This window comes from Fulmarus glacialis, unplaced genomic scaffold (assembly GCF_000690835.1).
Source record: "Fulmarus glacialis isolate BGI_N327 unplaced genomic scaffold, ASM69083v1 scaffold12409, whole genome shotgun sequence".
NCBI classification, from domain to species: Eukaryota; Metazoa; Chordata; class Aves; order Procellariiformes; family Procellariidae; genus Fulmarus; species Fulmarus glacialis.
In genome coordinates, this window is record NW_009231454.1 from 19119 (window position 1) to 37085 (window position 17967).

Consider the following 17967-nt stretch of genomic DNA (forward strand, 5'->3'; position numbering starts at 1 on the left):
TAAGACGGATATATAGATAACCAGAGTTTCTTCCCTTTCATCCAGAACCTACTGCAATAAAAGGTACAGACAAGTGATGGTAACAGCTTCAGCAAGAAAATTTTCATATTTATAGTTTTATTAAATTGAGGCCAGAGAGAACACTCAGCTGAAATATGCAGAAAACCATGAAAGCTTTTGCTTTTGCAAATTTAAATAAAAAAAAATACATCATGATGTATATATCCACCATACTCATAAAATGTAAGAGGGAATGTGTCTTATATTCATAGCAATAAATCAAAAATATAGATGGGTTTTGGCTAAAATGAAGACAAATAAATCAAAATATTCTTGTTCTTCTCTTAGTTTTGATGTCTCCACTTCACTCCATTACACAGTGTATCTGCTAAAGTAAACTGAAAAGAAGAATCCCACATTTCTGGAATCAGAGATTGAACCTAATGGTCCTGACTGCATCTCCACTGATAGAATCAGTACTTTACCCCCTTCCAAATTAAAATATATTTGACAATCAAGCTCAAAACACATCTCGGGAAAAGAGTAATATAGTTTCCTGTGCTCAGTTTACCAATTTACTCGGAAAACCTATTCCCATGAATTTCAAGTCTTTTACACTGAAGACTGCATAGCTGATCGTACAGGTAGTCTGCCTTTGCATTAGCAACTCTTTGGACCGAGTGCAGTCCAGGATGATGCAGTATTAGGGTAGAGTCTCTGGAAATTATTTAGGTGGCTGGCTAATATCAGAGAAGCATTTAGTATCAACTTTTTCTTCCCTTGATTGGTTTTCAAGTTGAAGCAAAGAGCACTGCTTGAGCAGGCAGTTATTCGTAGACCATTTTGGCAGTCCTTTATCAACAGCAGTTGAAGTACCAGTACCCTGCTATAAATAAGAATTTTTGGTTAGTTGAAATATTTTTGTTTAATTGCTGTTTGTACTAACATTTTCAGTATCATGATGCACACAGCATAAAGATCTTCAACAATGACACAGTGGTCAGAAGAGGCTACTAAGGTAATGGAGCATAGACTGAGAGGCGAAATTCTGGCATATATTAGAGATTTTTCCAAGAGAGAGAAAAGACTTAACTATGCTTGATGCTACAGTACTCATATTTAATAGATTTATTAACAAGCTGCAAAAAAGGTAGAAGGTTGCGGATGGTTTTAACATAAAACGTAGGTGACAGGAAATTATTGAGAAACTGAGGACCTTACAATACCAGAAAGCTGGAAAGGACCCTAGCAGATGAAATATTTGTGTAAGCAAGTGCAAGTTAATGCATATTGGAAGAGATAGTTTGAGCTACTCATACACTTCAGTGGGTTATTTGATTTTAAAAAGAGACAAATAAGAGATGACATTATAGATTTATATATTAATGATAATGGATGTTATGAAGAAAGAAAAAAAACCCACAAAAATCTAGAGGAAACCTAAGGATTTGGCCATCAGTGAGAAAGTCATGAGTCATAAATGGCTTTTTGCACAGGCAGAATACCATTTATGCAGATAATTAATTAGGTGATATCAGCTCCCTCTTCCCAGTCTGATACAATAATAACTTCTGAATGATACCCTCTGCAATCAGATAGATTGATGCCCTCCTCTTTCAAATAGTGCTGTAATCATTTGCTGTCCATCAAAATAGCCCCCTGCTGTGGTCATTTTAGCATCAGGGCTTGAGAAACTGAGGGTATAAACTAATCTCACTGTTAAAAAAGAAGACTAATCAGAGATAAGGATACCCCCTTGTAATATATAAGGATTTTGTAAAATAAATTCAGTGACCTATACTTAGAAAATGTAGTATCCATGATTTCCTGTTTTCAGAAGGTAATTTTTCCCCCCCGGAGAGGAAATAATTGACAAACTTTAACCTTTTTCACACTTCTTATTAGCAGGACTGAATGATTATTCCAAAACAACTAAAGATGTCTTCTATGTGGTTACTTAGCTCATGGAGAGAACCACATAGGCATGAAAGAAGCATTGTAGGCATGATGTATTATTTATTTTTTGTGCTATTACTAAAGTCAAAACAGAAAAAAACCAACACACTTTCAATCCACGTCTCCCTCCTGCGTTATAGCTAGAAAAAAATCAAAAGGCATTTTAAAAGGCCAAATAGCACAATAACCAAGCAAGGCAAAAATATCAAAATTACGTTGGCTACACTGGTTAACAAAATGTTAGATTGGCAGACTGGAATATAAACAGCGCAGTGAAGAAATCTAAGCTGATCTTTTTTACTTTTCTTTATAATTTTGTTTATTATTTGTAATGAAAAAGTAAATTTGAGGAAATAGAATGTCTGGTTTGGCAGAATCTATTTAAAATGGGTATTACCTTACGACCTTTATGTTTTTAATAAATCTTACCAATTAAAAAAGACTTCTTCAATGTCTTGTATGTATTTTAGATTCTGAAAGTACTTAAATATGTGCTATGGTCCTAATGAATTCCAGTTTAGGCAAAAGTTAAGTGCCTTACATAAATGGAATGCTGTTTGCACTGAATATACTATAGTGTGGGAAAATGATCCTGTACCCATCTTCTACCAATCCGGATTCATAGTTTCAGTAGCTATGAGATTCCTATGTGCTTCTGGCTCACAGTAAATGTTGCAACTGAAAAAAAAAAAAAAAAAATCCTGACGTGGCTATCCAGCAATTCTTGAACTTGTAGTCCAGCTGATAAAGCTAGGTATGATGAAAACAGAGCAGCAAGCAATTCAGAGAAAAGAGCAGCATCTATCAGACAGCTGTTTGCAGACGTTAATTGTTGGCACCAGATGGGGTAAAGTAGGTAACTGACAGAGTAGGACCTCTGCCTCCTTGGGTGCCATGCTGAGCAAAGTATTCCAGCACACCAAGGAAATTGCATTGCACGAGGCATAGTTCTGACACCAAGTACTTTCGTCCCTGGCCAAGTGACACATGGGAGGTGGACTGTTACTGGGTGAAGGCTACATCTACACTGAGAAGTGGGCAGCATGTAAAGGCACACCAAAACCTATGGATCGTGCTTTCCACCTCTACTGCCAGCTGTATTTTAGTGTCAAAGCCACTCCACTGTGTTAAAGAAAATTCAAACTCAGGATGAGTTTCTTGATGGTTTAAAGCATATCTAGTTTCACTCATGCTGATTTCACCCTGAAGAGGTGGAGTTTGCTTGTATTATACACCTCCAGCATACTCCAGAGCTCACAATGGTGCAGTATCTAAGCATGGGATTGACACTGAAGATGCATAATATTAGCAAGTCTTATCTTAAGAGTGGGGTGGAACGGTGTTGACATATTTTGGATTCACAATCTACCTTCTGATCTATTTAAGGGGCACTCTAAGAATATGTTGCCTCTTGCATGGTGTAGAGATATGACTGCATCTGTAATAGAATGGTTCCAATACCCCACTAAGAGCAAATGTTATCTTTTCTTAAGATTGCTCTTTTCCTTAAGGGGTCATAAATATTTAAGCCTGATCTACCTTACAGAAAAAACGTACCTAATGGCAATATTCACATGCTGAAGCTCAGCCTAGGCATAGCTTTTTGAAGGATATGGTCTTTCAGACTGTTGAGGTCACAACCAATGAAACAGCCTTCTTTATGTGGCAATGAGAAATTCACCCTGAAATTATTTTCTGTGATGTTAAGTTGAACCAAGGAGCGTTACCCAGTGTTACCCTACATTAACCTCTTGCTTATTTACTCAGAAAATATGAACAATATATTGAGCTGTCCACTGACAAATGCAGCCAAGAAAGCCTCTTTTTTTGTTCCAAGGGCTTTGGGATTTTACTCAGAAACATGGTAAATGCGAGGATTTAATAAAACATAAAAACTAGTCTAGTACTTGTTGAAAGAAAGCTTTAATGTCACACATGCTACCATCAAAGTGGTTTGTAAGGCTCGGAAAACTTTTCCAGTTAAGTGTTATGTCATATACATGCATGTTAAAAAAAGGAAGAAAAAACTTATTAAAAACTTATTCGATCTTGACATTTACTGAATACTTTAATATATGTTCAGACTTAATGGACGGAGAAAGGTAGCTGAGTTCTTTTTGAAATCAAGTAGTTACTATTTACAATGTTGTCAATCTCTTTTACAAGGAATTAACAAGTATGAAAACAATTTACTGACTGAAAATTGCAAATTTACATTAATAAACTTTAGATTCCTTTGAAAAGATCAGAGCCTCAAAGAGGTTGCAATGAATCATAGAGCAGGTCTGCACTAAAAAGCTTGGAACAAATTCCTGATTTATAACAGACCCTTTTTTTTTTAATGGTATAGTACTTTTTATTAGTGTCTTCTACCACTACACCTGCAAGCTTCAGGATGAAAGATGCAAAAAGAAGATTAATCTGGAGTCTGGCAACAGTAACTTTTCCATTATTTTCTATTCACAGTGGTTCATCTTCTTTTACCTGTATAGAGTGTTCTGACCATTACAAACAGGAAGAATATTTGCAGAATAAGATACTTACTCTTTGGGACATTTCTGCCCTATTCCTTCTCTCTTCTAGAACATGTGTGCCAGAGCAGTGCAAGGAGTCTCTAAGTTAGGATTAAATATAGTCACAGAGCTTTGTTCAAACATCATAAATACTTATTACCTACAAGGCCAGTCATATAATTATGAGTCGATCCAATAACTTACGGACTTTAGCATTTAAATCCGTTAGGGTAAATTGAAGAGCCCAGATCAAGAATAATATTCAAAATGAAAGAGTATTCAGCAGATAATGACAACTTCAATATATCTTAATTTAAAATGTGCATTTCTTACTCTTTTCTTCACTGTTTTTACAATAAACTTGATAGTTTAAAGAAAATGAAATTAAGATTACATTTAAATGGGTTAATCTATTGGTTTTGTTGATTCCCCAGAATAATGGAATTTGCACGGCTTTATTCATACTGACTATTCATGAAAGTACACTTGCTAACAGAGAAAATCAATTTCTGTTTATATCTTATTTTTACAGACAACAACATTAATAGGTCTTCTGAAGACGGCTAGACTGCTGCGTTTGGTGAGGGTAGCACGGAAATTGGACAGATATTCAGAATATGGTGCTGCGGTTCTGATGCTCCTTATGTGCATATTTGCACTAATTGCACACTGGCTTGCTTGCATTTGGTATGCCATTGGAAATGTAGAAAGACCTTACTTGGCTCACAAGATTGGCTGGTTGGATTCTTTAGGAGAACAATTAGGAAAGCATTACAACAAGAGTGATGCAAGCTCTGGACCATCCATCAAGGACAAATATGTTACAGCACTTTATTTTACCTTCAGCAGTCTGACAAGTGTAGGATTTGGAAACGTGTCTCCAAACACCAACTCAGAGAAAATCTTTTCCATCTGTGTCATGTTGATTGGCTGTAAGTAGTTTTATCTTATTAATTTTTTCCTTTTTTTCTCGGTGTTTGAGCAAATGACTTAACAGTCTAAACTAATAAGATTATAAGCATGCAGCCAGAAGGGCAAATTCGCAGGGAAAGCAGTTATATGCAAAAATATGTGTGACTCATGCAGTGTCAGGAAGTAGTCAAGTTGCTTGACTACTCAAAATCTGTTATCCAAACAGTCAGAAGTTATGTGTTGTGTATCAGTGTCTGTAAGCAAATCCTGTGTAGGGTAGGAAGCTGAGTTTTGAATGGATTTAGGAAACTATAGCCCATCATTTTTCAATAATCTTAATTATATTTTATTTGTTGATTTAAACCCTGAACTTATAAACGTATGTGTACCTTCTTACTCTGCCCATTTTCTTAACTTGTACTTAACCTTGGTTCCTAGTTCTTAGTTCTACTGAAGACCATAAAACTAGATTAACCTAGCTTACAACACTAAATTCAGGACTACAAATCTCCAAAGATAAATATTACCAGCTTGATTACAATTTAATATTTAAGCCTCATCTGTTAATTGAGTTGGTACCCATACAATCAAATCAATAAAAAGCTTCAGGTAAATCAATTCCACGTCTCTGAAAATGTTACTCGTCTCATCTGAGCTGATTTACATACAAAGTACATTATAAGAACTGTTGAATAATCTGCAAAACCCAATGATATGACTTTAGTAAGTTTTGTTTCTATTTAATCCAGCATTAATGTACGCTAGTATTTTTGGAAATGTATCTGCAATAATCCAAAGACTCTACTCGGGAACTGCACGATATCACATGCAGATGCTGCGAGTAAAGGAGTTTATACGCTTTCATCAAATCCCCAACCCTCTGCGGCAGCGACTTGAGGAATACTTCCAGCATGCATGGACATACACCAATGGCATTGACATGAACATGGTATGTTGTTCTGTTTTTCAGGCACGGATGCTGAGGAATAGATAAATGCAAGAAAATTTAGAAAGAGATTGTAAGTCTTCATTATTTATGAGCTGTAAAAGTACAAGCTTAAGAAGGTGGATATATAGCAATTATTGAAAACCAAGTCGTTACAAGTTTGGCATCCAAACATTTAACTGCCTAAATTATTACAAGCTATATCAGAAATCTGAACTCTAACTGTACATAGGAAAGCTTGAGAACTGCAGTTGACTATGATAAGCTTAAGACAAGAAAAAGGAAATCATAGGTTTCTTATTTCAGACATAGCTGTTCCAGAATTTTATTTGTTCTTTGGCCTGATTTTCCACTTCCAGTATCAAACAAGAGTACCTTTGTTGGTATCGACAGAGTTACTCTTCTGTAAAACCTGTGGAGATCAATTCTTTTTCAAAATCCTACCATGTAATCTAGAACAGGTATATTGGGTGTGTGTGGAAGAGAGGAGCAGGCAGGTGGATTAGCTGCTCTTTTCAGAGTGAAATATTCTAATCATATGATAGTCTGAACAGTAGTTTGCTTGCATTCACAACCACATAATTCTGCACTGAAAGTCAACACAGTACTACTAACCGTTCAGCAATTCACAGAATCTCATTTCTAGGAAGTGGCAAGATACAACACTCATATTTTCTGTTCTTGATTAAAAAAACTGTAAATGCTCCTTATAGAAAAATATATTACGTGGCCAGCTAAAAAGGAATAACAAACTGCTAATGAGCAAAAGTAAGCATCTATATTTCTGGCTTATCTTCTGGAGACAGCAACATTTTTTCTGAAAAGTTGACATAGATTTGAAGACACTGAGAGCATTGTGCATCTTAAGGGTCTGTGAATCTATGTCTCTAGAGGGATGCTTTTCAGAGCTATTTTGAGTTATAGATTAGAGACTTTGCAGAGCTCTCCATAAAGTTGGCAAGAACAAGAAAATCTGTACATTTTTGTAACAATTTAACTAGAAATCAACCTCCAAAATTTTGACATAAATTCAAACAGCTTCCATGTGGTATCTATACATATGTTTGTGAATGACTGTCAGAATGGTACACTTATATGCAGTAAGCAGAAACAATGGTCTTGATTAAAAGCTTTTATAAAGCTGGATCACTGACAGCTTGACTTTATGGTTACCATTAAGTAAAGCAGATCTTAAAAGTAAGACAGCAAATTAAATATTTTGGGCTTCAACTACCACTTCCATGAGTGTCCCCTCCAGAGGGATATGATGCCCAGCACAGGACAAGGATACTTGTATAAACCTCTGCTGGGGATTACTGCAGTGGAAGGCAGCATCAGTAGCTTCATCCTGCGTGGCACTGAATGGCTCTAATTCTCTCTGGTGGCAATGGGACTGTGGGGTACTCAGCACTTTGCAGGATCAGGCCCTTAAGCTGCAGGTGGGTGCAGCCTAAGCCTAAAGTAACTCATTGGATTATTTCTGAAGATATTACAAAATCATGTACGCCTTAACTAATTCATTACCACTAATGGATGTACTAAGAACACCGGTTTCATATGAAATAGTAACTAAAACTGGATGTTGTCAGGATAAACTTTGCACAATGCAGGAATTGGTGTACTGGAATTAGTCTTGGGTTTGTCATTAATGTGAAATACTAAGTAAATGAATTAAACAGCCCATACTCTGCAATATGATTGTGAGGCAGTATGGAGGCTTTGTTTTAAATAAAATGTGAAAAAAAATCAAGTTTAGTATCTTGTTTTATTATATTTTGTTTATTTTTCTGTTCACAATTCTATCCCTCAAGTTTTATGGCAGTCGCTTAATTTTCTTAAAAAGTGAGTTTGAATATATTACACTTAGTGCAAGGATAATATAAGAATTGTGTGATTTATGTTGTACTTATGAAAGATTTATCTCTTTCCTGTCTGCTTCATACCTAAATACATGGAATAACACCACCCACTGGTAAGAGCAGGAGGTATTTATATCAAATTTAATTCCAGTATAAAGTGTGGAGAATATCCATGTTATCTGTTGGGTTTAGAGCTTGTTCAATGCTTTCTAATTTTAATTGTAACTTTTTGCATGATGAAGGGGTAGATAGCAAAGGGAAATAATCCAAGTAGAATCAGATGTGGGGCAAAATGGTTACTAAAAATTAGACATTAAAAAATGCTAATCTAACCACATTTATTAATCACTGTTTTACCCCACAACTCAAATCATGCTTCTCTGCCCAAAAAAGGTCATGTGCATATTGGTTTGCATTAGATGGTTGCTCTGTAGGAATGTCACTCTGACAAAGTTGCCATGCTGATCATTCTGCATTTTCCTTTGCGTGAATGCTCTCAGTTCAAACCATATATGCATGTTAGCACAAGCACCAATGAAGTTTTCTTGGCTATAAGCCATGTGCATATGAGATGGACTTGCATGTGGTATTAACTTAATTTTGCATGAAATATTTGCATTTACACACCAAAGGGATAATACCGTCCAAATGTGTTTGACTCCTGTCAATATTTACTGGGAGTTTTTTGCAATTATCTGAAGGCAGAATTTGATTCAATGTCTTTCTTTTTCATTTCATGACTGAAAACTGAATAATATTCAAAAACTCAGCCCTCTTTCTCCTTTGAAATATGAAATGCATGAATAATTTACTTTTTTATATATATATGTACATGCAATGAATACACACACATATACTGATATATATATATAAAAAAATAGTATTAGAGAATATGTTTCAAAAGATGCTTTTAATTATCATCAGTAATATACTTAAGAATTCAGGAAAAGTGAAAAAAACCAAACAACTTTTAACCTCAGGAATAATACTGCAGTAAGACTAAACAAACTTGATTTCCTAAACAAAATCCTACACTTTATATTGAAAACCAGAAGATAATACTTTATGCTCATTTGAAATGGCTAAACTTAAAATTAGCTTTAAAGATCTGCCGGTGAAATATGCTGAGAACATTGTTTATTTGTTCATTTGTTCCCCTCTGCTTCACTTCTACATCTCTTTGATTATGTTTCATTGCATAATGTATTTTGATAAAAACAGTTCCACATAATTATGCATGGACTGGATAAACAGGATTTGGGATTTATTTTAATCTGGATAAAAATCTTGAGTCTGTAGAATAAGCATAATTTAAATCATATCCCTGTGGTATACGCTGGCAAAGTTAAATTACAAAAAAATTATTTACAGTGTATATTGTTTCATGAAAGATGTCACCAGTCCCAAAGATTCAAAGATATTATTTTTATATTTTAAACTATCCTGTTCTGTTTTTCCTAAACTCTCTTTGCCTTCTTTCCCCCCTTCATTCCAATGTTATCAGTCCAGCACTGATAATAGCATGCCTGTGATGCTTACCCTAAAAAGATGACATATTTAGTGTTTGAGATCCTTTTTTAAGTTATGCATGTAATTTTTACAGTCCTCCCCCCGTTCTTTCCATGGATCTTCTGTGCATCTGAATAGCTTTATTGGTTTATTTTACCTTTAAAAAGAGTTCAAAGAAGTAAATATGTGGGACAAGCTTTGGAAAGTGTTTAGCCAAATGTATATGTTAATTAAAATTCCGAATGTGGGACAGATTCCTTTTTATTTGGGGTTTTACCCAGTACCATGAAAGGAGAGAGCAAGTCAGAATTTTTGTATATAAATTTATGGAACCTTCTCCTGCAAGCATCCAAGCAAATGGTTGATTTTGCACCTGTGATAAGTTGTCTTGGCCACAGTGATCATGCAAGTACAGCAGAGCACACACCTATCTCAAAGGTTCAGAACCAGCAGTGCTACTATATCAGATAAAGGCCAGGTTCATCATTGCTTTGGTAAGGCTTCTTTTGTGAGAAATTGGCCACTGGTCACTGGATGACACCACTACATTTGTTATTCTTGCTTTTCCTCCCGCTGTGATCACTTCTTATGACCAAAATAATTCTACCAATAGAACTATTGCCAGTAATATTCTTTGAGCCAGAAAATTAGAAAAGTAAATTTCAAAAATAGCAAGGAGAAGTTCCTTATACCATCAGAAGGGTAATCCAAATTAGAAGTGTTTGGAACAAAAACTAGTAGTAATTGGTTAAACAGAGGGAATATGTAATCATGGTGGTAAGTGGTACTGCTATTTGTCTATGTATCATAATGGAAATCTTAAGACATATAAGCCTATCTGAAAGTACTTCAGATATAATGAGCTGTAAAGCTCTTCTTTCCTTTCCCATAACAAGACCACTGAAAAACATGAATGCCTACATTTAATCAAGTTACGGAAAAGAAGACCTCATAGCAAAAAAAAGACTTTCAAGAATGTCAGTCTATTTGCAAAGTGATCCTTTATCAGTTTCTCACTGCATTGTATTTTGTTGTCTAATGTCTCAAAAACAAGGGCAATTAATTTTCCAACTATGATTATATTTTTGGAAAGACATGGATCTTGTCAGCTTCCAACTTCTACAGACATTAAACTTCTTTGTTGATGAGGAAGTCAAAACCCTAAAAAACCAAAATCATTTTCTGTCCTCCTCACCCAGCAATGTAACATATCTCAGAGATCACCTTTCAGATGTACTCGGAAACTGTAATAAGATTATAGATGAAGAATGATCAGCTGCACTCCAGTAATTTCAACATTAAAATGTCACACAAATCTGTGTCATGGCAATGACTGAAAGCAAAAGATCCTAATTCTTGATAAGGTTGTCAGACTTCAAATCTCATTGAAAGGTGAATTAGCTCATCATCACACACTGCTTCACTTCTCTCTCAACTGTTGTAAGGACCTCCTTCATATCCTGCCAAAACCAACCAACCAAACAAAAAAATCTGACTCCGCAAAATTTTCCTGTGTGAAGAAGAGGAATCATCAGAAATAATCCTTATCCCGCGTGGAGCCCAAGAGCTGCTGGAGCAGAATTATTGCCATCTGTGACCTTGTTCATTCTTTTCTAAATAGTGAAAGCCCTTGGAAAAGTTTTGGCCTTCTGCTTGTAGAAATAGTTAATTTCTGTAATTAACTATCACAGAAATAGTAAATTCTAAATTCTTTCTAGAAATAGAACTAGGTTGAATTACAGAAAAGTTTAGCCTAGATTAAAACTTTTTTTAAAACTGAGAGTCAAATGTTTGTGACAGAACTAAATCCCGCATTACTCTTTCCTTCAGAGGGAACAGCTACTGGGGGACAGAGATCCTAATTCAAAATCTATGCAGTGCGATTTGTGCAGCTAAAGAGTATCAGATTAGTGCTAAAATTAGGTGGCAGAAAAATAAAAATTAAAGACATAGGTTATTTCACAAAATATATGACTTACTGTGAATTAATTTCACTCATTCTTACAGAACAAACTAAGACAGACAAAACGTTAATTTTGAATATAAATCCCCACTACAGTGAACTCTCCAATGCATGGGTTTTGCTCCCTGTAATTAGTTAAAGATTTATTATGCAAATTGTTCAAGAGCTTTATTCAACATTCAGTGATGCCAATGTCAACATATCCTGAGATCTATATTATGCAGATGAGATTCAAATAGAGATTAAGTATGTGTAGTCTACGACATAAAGTATACTTATTCCAGCCTCTTTGTACCTTCAGCTGCTCAAATTTTTTGCTGGGTTAGTTTTTGTGTGGATCAGTTTCTCAAACCATTTCACAGAGAGAGATCAAGACAGGGCAGGAATAAACAGATAATGTGGGGAAGGACCAGAATTCCTCTTTCAGTTTATGCCATCTTAAATTGTCAGATGAACTAGAGAGTCTACCTTTATCTTTCCCTCTATATGCTGGATACTTGCCACTCATGAATAAGTCTGACTCTGATTCTAGGACAAGAAAGCCATAGTCAAAATGAGTTTCAACACACCCCAAACAGACCCACAACACACAAGATCTCTCTTGTGCTCTCTTCAACTGCTGCCTGGCATTTAATGTTTGATCCCACCTATATTTCAGCAGTGAAAAAGTATGACAGAAGATTAGATGCAGAATTAAAGGAATATCTTTGACGGCCAGAATTCAGGGACTGGAGCATCTCTCATACTAGGAAAGGCTGAGAGAGCTGGGACTGTTCAGCCTGGACAAGTGAAGGCTCACGGGGGATCTCATCAATATGAACAAAAATCTGAAGGAAGGGTGTAAAGAAGATGGAACCAGGCTCTTTTCAGTGGTGCCCAGTGACAGGACCAGAGGCAATGGGCACAAACCGAAACAGGAGGTTGCGTCCAAACATCAGGAAGCACTTTTGTACTGTGAAGATGACTGAGCACTGGCACAAGTTGCCCAGAGAGGTTGTGGAGTCTCCGTCCTTGGAGATATTCAAAAGCCATCTGGATATCGTCCTGGGCCACCAGCTCTAGGTAGCCCTGCTTGAGCAGAGAGGTTGAACAAGATGATCTCCAGAGATCCCTTCCAATCTCAACCATTCTGTGATTCTGTTGGTATAGAATGTGATGATATTTCCATGTTTAATGACAGTTATTGTAGCTAATACCCTGATTTGCTTCAGCTTGGATGCTTTCTAAATATTTTCGGTGGGACAGATGTCAATACCTGTTCCAGAACTGAGGACAGAAAATCTAAAAATTGTCATGAATCTTATAATTTATCCAAACAAAACAAAGTTATCATTGCCCCAAACATTTGCAGCTGTTTAAGGTTAGGGCACATAGATGTCTCCAATTCCATTGTCACAAAGGTGGCTGATACATGTATGAGTGATACCTTGTTGTCATCTTGAAAAAGAGAAGTTAATGAAGCTGGACTCCTTCTCCACTTATAAAACACCACATCCTTCAAGGCAATATGAATCATGTCCCTGCTATCCTCACTTATTCCTTCATCAGCTTCAATCACTTATTGCACATAAAATGTTTTACTTCTTGCTGAATGACGCTTTCCTCCTCTCTAAGCATGCCAGGTAGATAAACCAATGTTATTTGACATGGAATAAGTTTTATTCCAGACAGGAAGAGACGACTGAACTTGGACTTGGTAGCTATCAAGGAGAGACAACGGGAGCCTATGGTCACAGCATCATAACTGTTTTTCCTTTTCTTTTTTTTTTTTGGGGGGGGGGAGGGTTGAGGCTGATTTTATATCTTGTTACATTTCTTTTTTGGAAGATCTGTGTCTCTTGAATTATGCATGAGTTCTGATTCTAACTATGATTCTAACCATGAGAATCCAAGATTTTTCTCACCAGGGCCCGGTGGAATCACTATTGAGGAGATACTGAGTGTAACGATAGATATATGTCAGGAAAGAATGGAGCAATTGAAACCCAAAGCTGTATTCAAATAATTTATTAATTTTGGATTTGTCATTGAGAATAACGCTATTTAAAGAGCAATTCTAGCTTTATCATTTTCAAAATTTTATTTTGAAAATTATTTTATTTTTGCGTCATGTAGTCCTGCATTCATATAATTTCAAGATTATGCTGGGTTTTAGTTCTTTACAATAGCGTATTTTGAATTTTTGTTGTCACATTGAAGTGTGACTTAAATATGTTTAAAGACTCAAAAAGCTCACAACAAATGAAAAGAAGCGAAATGCAATATTTAGTTTTATTATTTTTAAGCTAATCTCATGATTTTGAAGACTGCATGGATGATTTTCTAATATTTGGAGTTGTCAGTATGTGTACACATAATGCATTGATGTTGGTTGCCACATTATAAGAACATGATTTTCTATACAATTGTTCCTGCTCTACACAGACAATAATCAAAGATATCTGTGAGCACCAGGTTACTTCCTTATTAACACACGCTAAAAATTGATGAATAAGAAATATTTTCTCAAATAGTGAAAATCTGGATATTAGAAATGTACACGGAGGCTTGGGTTGGCAAGATGTTGTCCGTACTGCACAACATAAAACTTAGTTTGGAAACATCGAATTCTGTATAGTGTCAGCTACTGGACTTGGATTAAATATATCACTACATACAATGTGCGCGATATGGTAAGCTCCTTTTAGTAACGTAGTATGTAGCAATGTTTTAACAAATTTATCTTCAAATCAGCTTCTTTCTGGCATTCCTAAACCTGTGTTAGTAGAGTGATCTCCAAAACTCCATTGGAAATCAATGTTTTTTGGGCACCTGTCTTCCTTCTAGACATTTGACAACCGTATTAAAGAGTAAATGTTCTTCCTCTCTGATGTATAACAGCTATTTTAGAGTGTAAGCTCCATGGGGCAGGGACTTTTTAATCACAGATACTTGAACAGAGGCTAGTATCTTTCAGTTGTTAGTGCCATATAAATAACTATTAACTAATATGCAATGATTTTAGAACAGTTTCATATTAAGTATAAAATAATTACCAAAATAATTGTTTCTTTAAAGAAATCCCCAAAGTATCTTCAGAAATATAAACCAACACACATGGTCTGCATGGTTTTTGCTTAATGGTAAAGTACAATCCCTTGATAAATGAGATAAACAGCGGCTGATGTGAAAAACGAATACAATTTATCCTAAGGCTGTGCTCTTGACTTTCTAACAATTCAAATATTTTTTCCTGTAAGTACCTCTGAATTGAAAATATATTTCCTATTTTGCATCTATAAAAAATGGAGCTCTTCTAAATTATATTCAGACAGGCATATAGTAAAAGAATTAATTCAAAATAGGTCTTTTTTACTCACATGACTAGAGAACAACTTCAAAATAAATACCTGCAATTTTTCTCCACCTGTATCATTAACCAGACGTATTTGGTTATCAGTTTCTCAGTATCACTCAGTAAATAAGTTGCTACAACCCACAATATTTTTATTTCAATATAATTACATTAAAATAAAAAGAGTAATTGTATACTAAGCTATTTCTAGTGGTGTGATAGATACTGAAAACAGAGTGGCACCACAGAATATTTTCATTTATCATGTTTTCTTTTGCTTATTGTTGTTGAATGCTGGCTTTTTCTGAGGATGTATAAATTTCATGTGGTAATGCCCTATAGCTCATAAAATTTTTGTATATATGTGTGTTAAAACATTCTGTTTGTTATTTCACAGCATTGATTTCCATAGCAATCATAGAAACATTTCAACTCAGTTAAAGGTACTAATATTTCATTTGTAAATCATAGCTTGGCTTGTATGGACAGAAGTCTCATATCAGAAACGTGTTCATCTTCTCCATTAGCAAGGGATATGAGTTGTGAATATCTTTATGTAATAAAAGTGAGTGTGCAGACCTTTATTGTGCTAAATTAAGAATTAATATAGCAACAAGTGAATGCATTTTATATTTTTTTTTTCTGTGCAGGAATATTTACATGTTTGTAGAAAAACTGTGCAGAGGATAAACAGGAATGAATTAATAGACTGTTCTAATAACAAAAAGACATATCCTGTTGACATATTCATAAGACTGGTAGCATCAGTTCACATTTTGTCCTTAGAAATATGCAACAGATGTAGCTAGTCCCAGGGAAAGCATAAGATCCATTAACATCATTGACAGCAGACAACAGGATTTAACGGAAAGAAAGGGTGGTGCTCAATAATGTGTGAGGCCCATTCCTTAACACAGTGGGCAGAGTCACAAGGTGGGCAGTACTCCCACAGAAGTCAGTAGCAGAAATGTTTATTGATTCTAAAAGAAGCAGAGGTAAGATGATCCTAGACAATTTAGAAAAGCTCACACATAATGACCATGGTTTTTTCTTCTAAACAAAATTAACATGTTACCATGGTACCCAAGAAGAATCCTGTGGTTCTACTTCAGGCAAACTCCCATTGTTCTGAATAAGAGCTGAGCAAGGACCATAGCAACTAGCCCTGTGATTTGCTGAACTAATCATCTGCCTATGTAAATCTGCATAACATTATTGTTTCAGTGGCACATGTTGCTTTTTCTGATAAAAATCTGAGTCCTATACTTGCAAACAGAATATATTTAACATGAAAATCCCATTAAAATGCCCTCTCTCTGAAAAATATCTGATCTTGTTCAGATAGCTCTCATTTTACAAATATCATGGTTATTTCAGCAAAAACCTCTCTTATATTAAATGTAGTACTTTTATAATTGATAAAAAAGAAATGGACATATTTGTCCAAATAGGTGAAATTCAGTCGAGACTCTCCCGTTAGCTGTCTTATTTGTTATTTTACTGCAGTATATTCATTCATACACCTTGATACCATTTCTTGCAATGAAAGAAATCTTAATAATGAATTTTGTAACCACTACATACATTAGTATGTATATTAGTATTCACATTGTATAAGCTTTGCAATATAGATTACACTATGCACTTGTTGAATTGTAATACTCTGACAGCTCTTAGGGCCACCTCTATTTGTATGTTACTTCTTTCTTTCTGTCCAGGAAGAAAACGTAAAAATTTTATAAAGCAACTTTCATAGCATTCACGTGAAATCCTTATGCTTGTCTTTCCAGGTCCTGAAGGGGTTTCCAGAATGCTTACAAGCTGACATTTGCCTGCACCTCAACCAAAATTTGCTTCAGAATTGCAAAGCTTTCCGGGGGGCCAGTAAAGGCTGTCTTCGAGCTTTGGCTATGAAATTTAAGACAACACATGCACCTCCTGGAGACACTTTAGTGCACTGTGGAGATGTTCTCACTGCTCTCTACTTTGTGTCAAGAGGCTCCATTGAAATCCTTAAAAGTGACATTGTTGTAGCCATTCTTGGTAAGTAGATTACTACAAGGCATGTTAAAAGAGTCAGGAGATTGAAAAGAAATATCCATTGTTGTTCCTGGGGAAGGAAATTTGTAAACGTTTTACTCACTATTATTCAAAATCAAGCAGAGAAATAATTTGTTTAAGGAGCAAAGACTACACTGCAATAATTCATGTGTTGTGCACCAAAGAGCCCATGTCCTTGGATATCTAAAATATAAGAGCAGGAGTAAGTCAGATTTAACCCTAGGTAAGTGGCAAGCTGCAAGTTGAAGCAACCAGATATCAAATTACTCCAGTTCTGAATATGCTGCAAGAACCAAAGTCAAGGACACCCTTTTCTTGAACAGTGTGTGAGGGTACTGAGACACATAGACCCCCAATATGCTAATTTGAGAAAAACATGTATCTACTTTAGGCATTCAAAATGTCTTCTAGAGGTTTTCAGAAATGTCGCTTCTGCCCACTGGGCATACAGAAAAGGAAGAGAATAACAGATTAATCTGATCTAGATTGATACTTAAGTGTAACACCACCAGTGTTTCCCCTGTATTTCTTATCAACATGTTCTTGTTTGTATAGCATGGGGAGTTACCTGTTTTCTTTCCTAATGAAGATGGCTCAGAGCAATGTTCAATCCAGCTGGGAGCTCACCTGGTGGTGAGCAGCTGGTGATGGCTCTTGCGTGGAACCAATAAGACTTCATTAGCTACAGCAAGTTTAAAAGTAAAATAACTAAAACCCTACCTAAACAAGACTACTGATTTGTTTGTCCCATTTAATATCAGGTAATAAGAACGCAAAGAACAATCGAATAGATGAGTAAGGATTTTGCTGTATGGAAACCTACACCAGCTGTAACATCATTCATATGTTCTCCTTTCTGTTTATCATCCACTGCAGAAATTTACAGCCAGAAAGGTAGCTGAAGCAAAATGTGG

At 35.6% G+C, this 17967-nt stretch overlaps 1 protein-coding gene across 1 annotated transcript in view; it reads left to right on the forward strand.

The window, feature by feature from the left end:
• Positions 1–17967, forward strand: part of KCNH7 (potassium voltage-gated channel, subfamily H (eag-related), member 7) — a gene marked incomplete at its 5' end in the record, with an annotated part of 52074 nt that overhangs the window by 3612 nt on the left and 30495 nt on the right. Inside the window, 3 exons of the mRNA XM_009584585.1 lie at positions 5002–5401; positions 6131–6330; positions 16783–17035. Of these exons, the coding sequence (XP_009582880.1) occupies positions 5002–5401; positions 6131–6330; positions 16783–17035 (853 nt within the window). The remainder of the gene's footprint in view (positions 1–5001; positions 5402–6130; positions 6331–16782; positions 17036–17967) is intronic.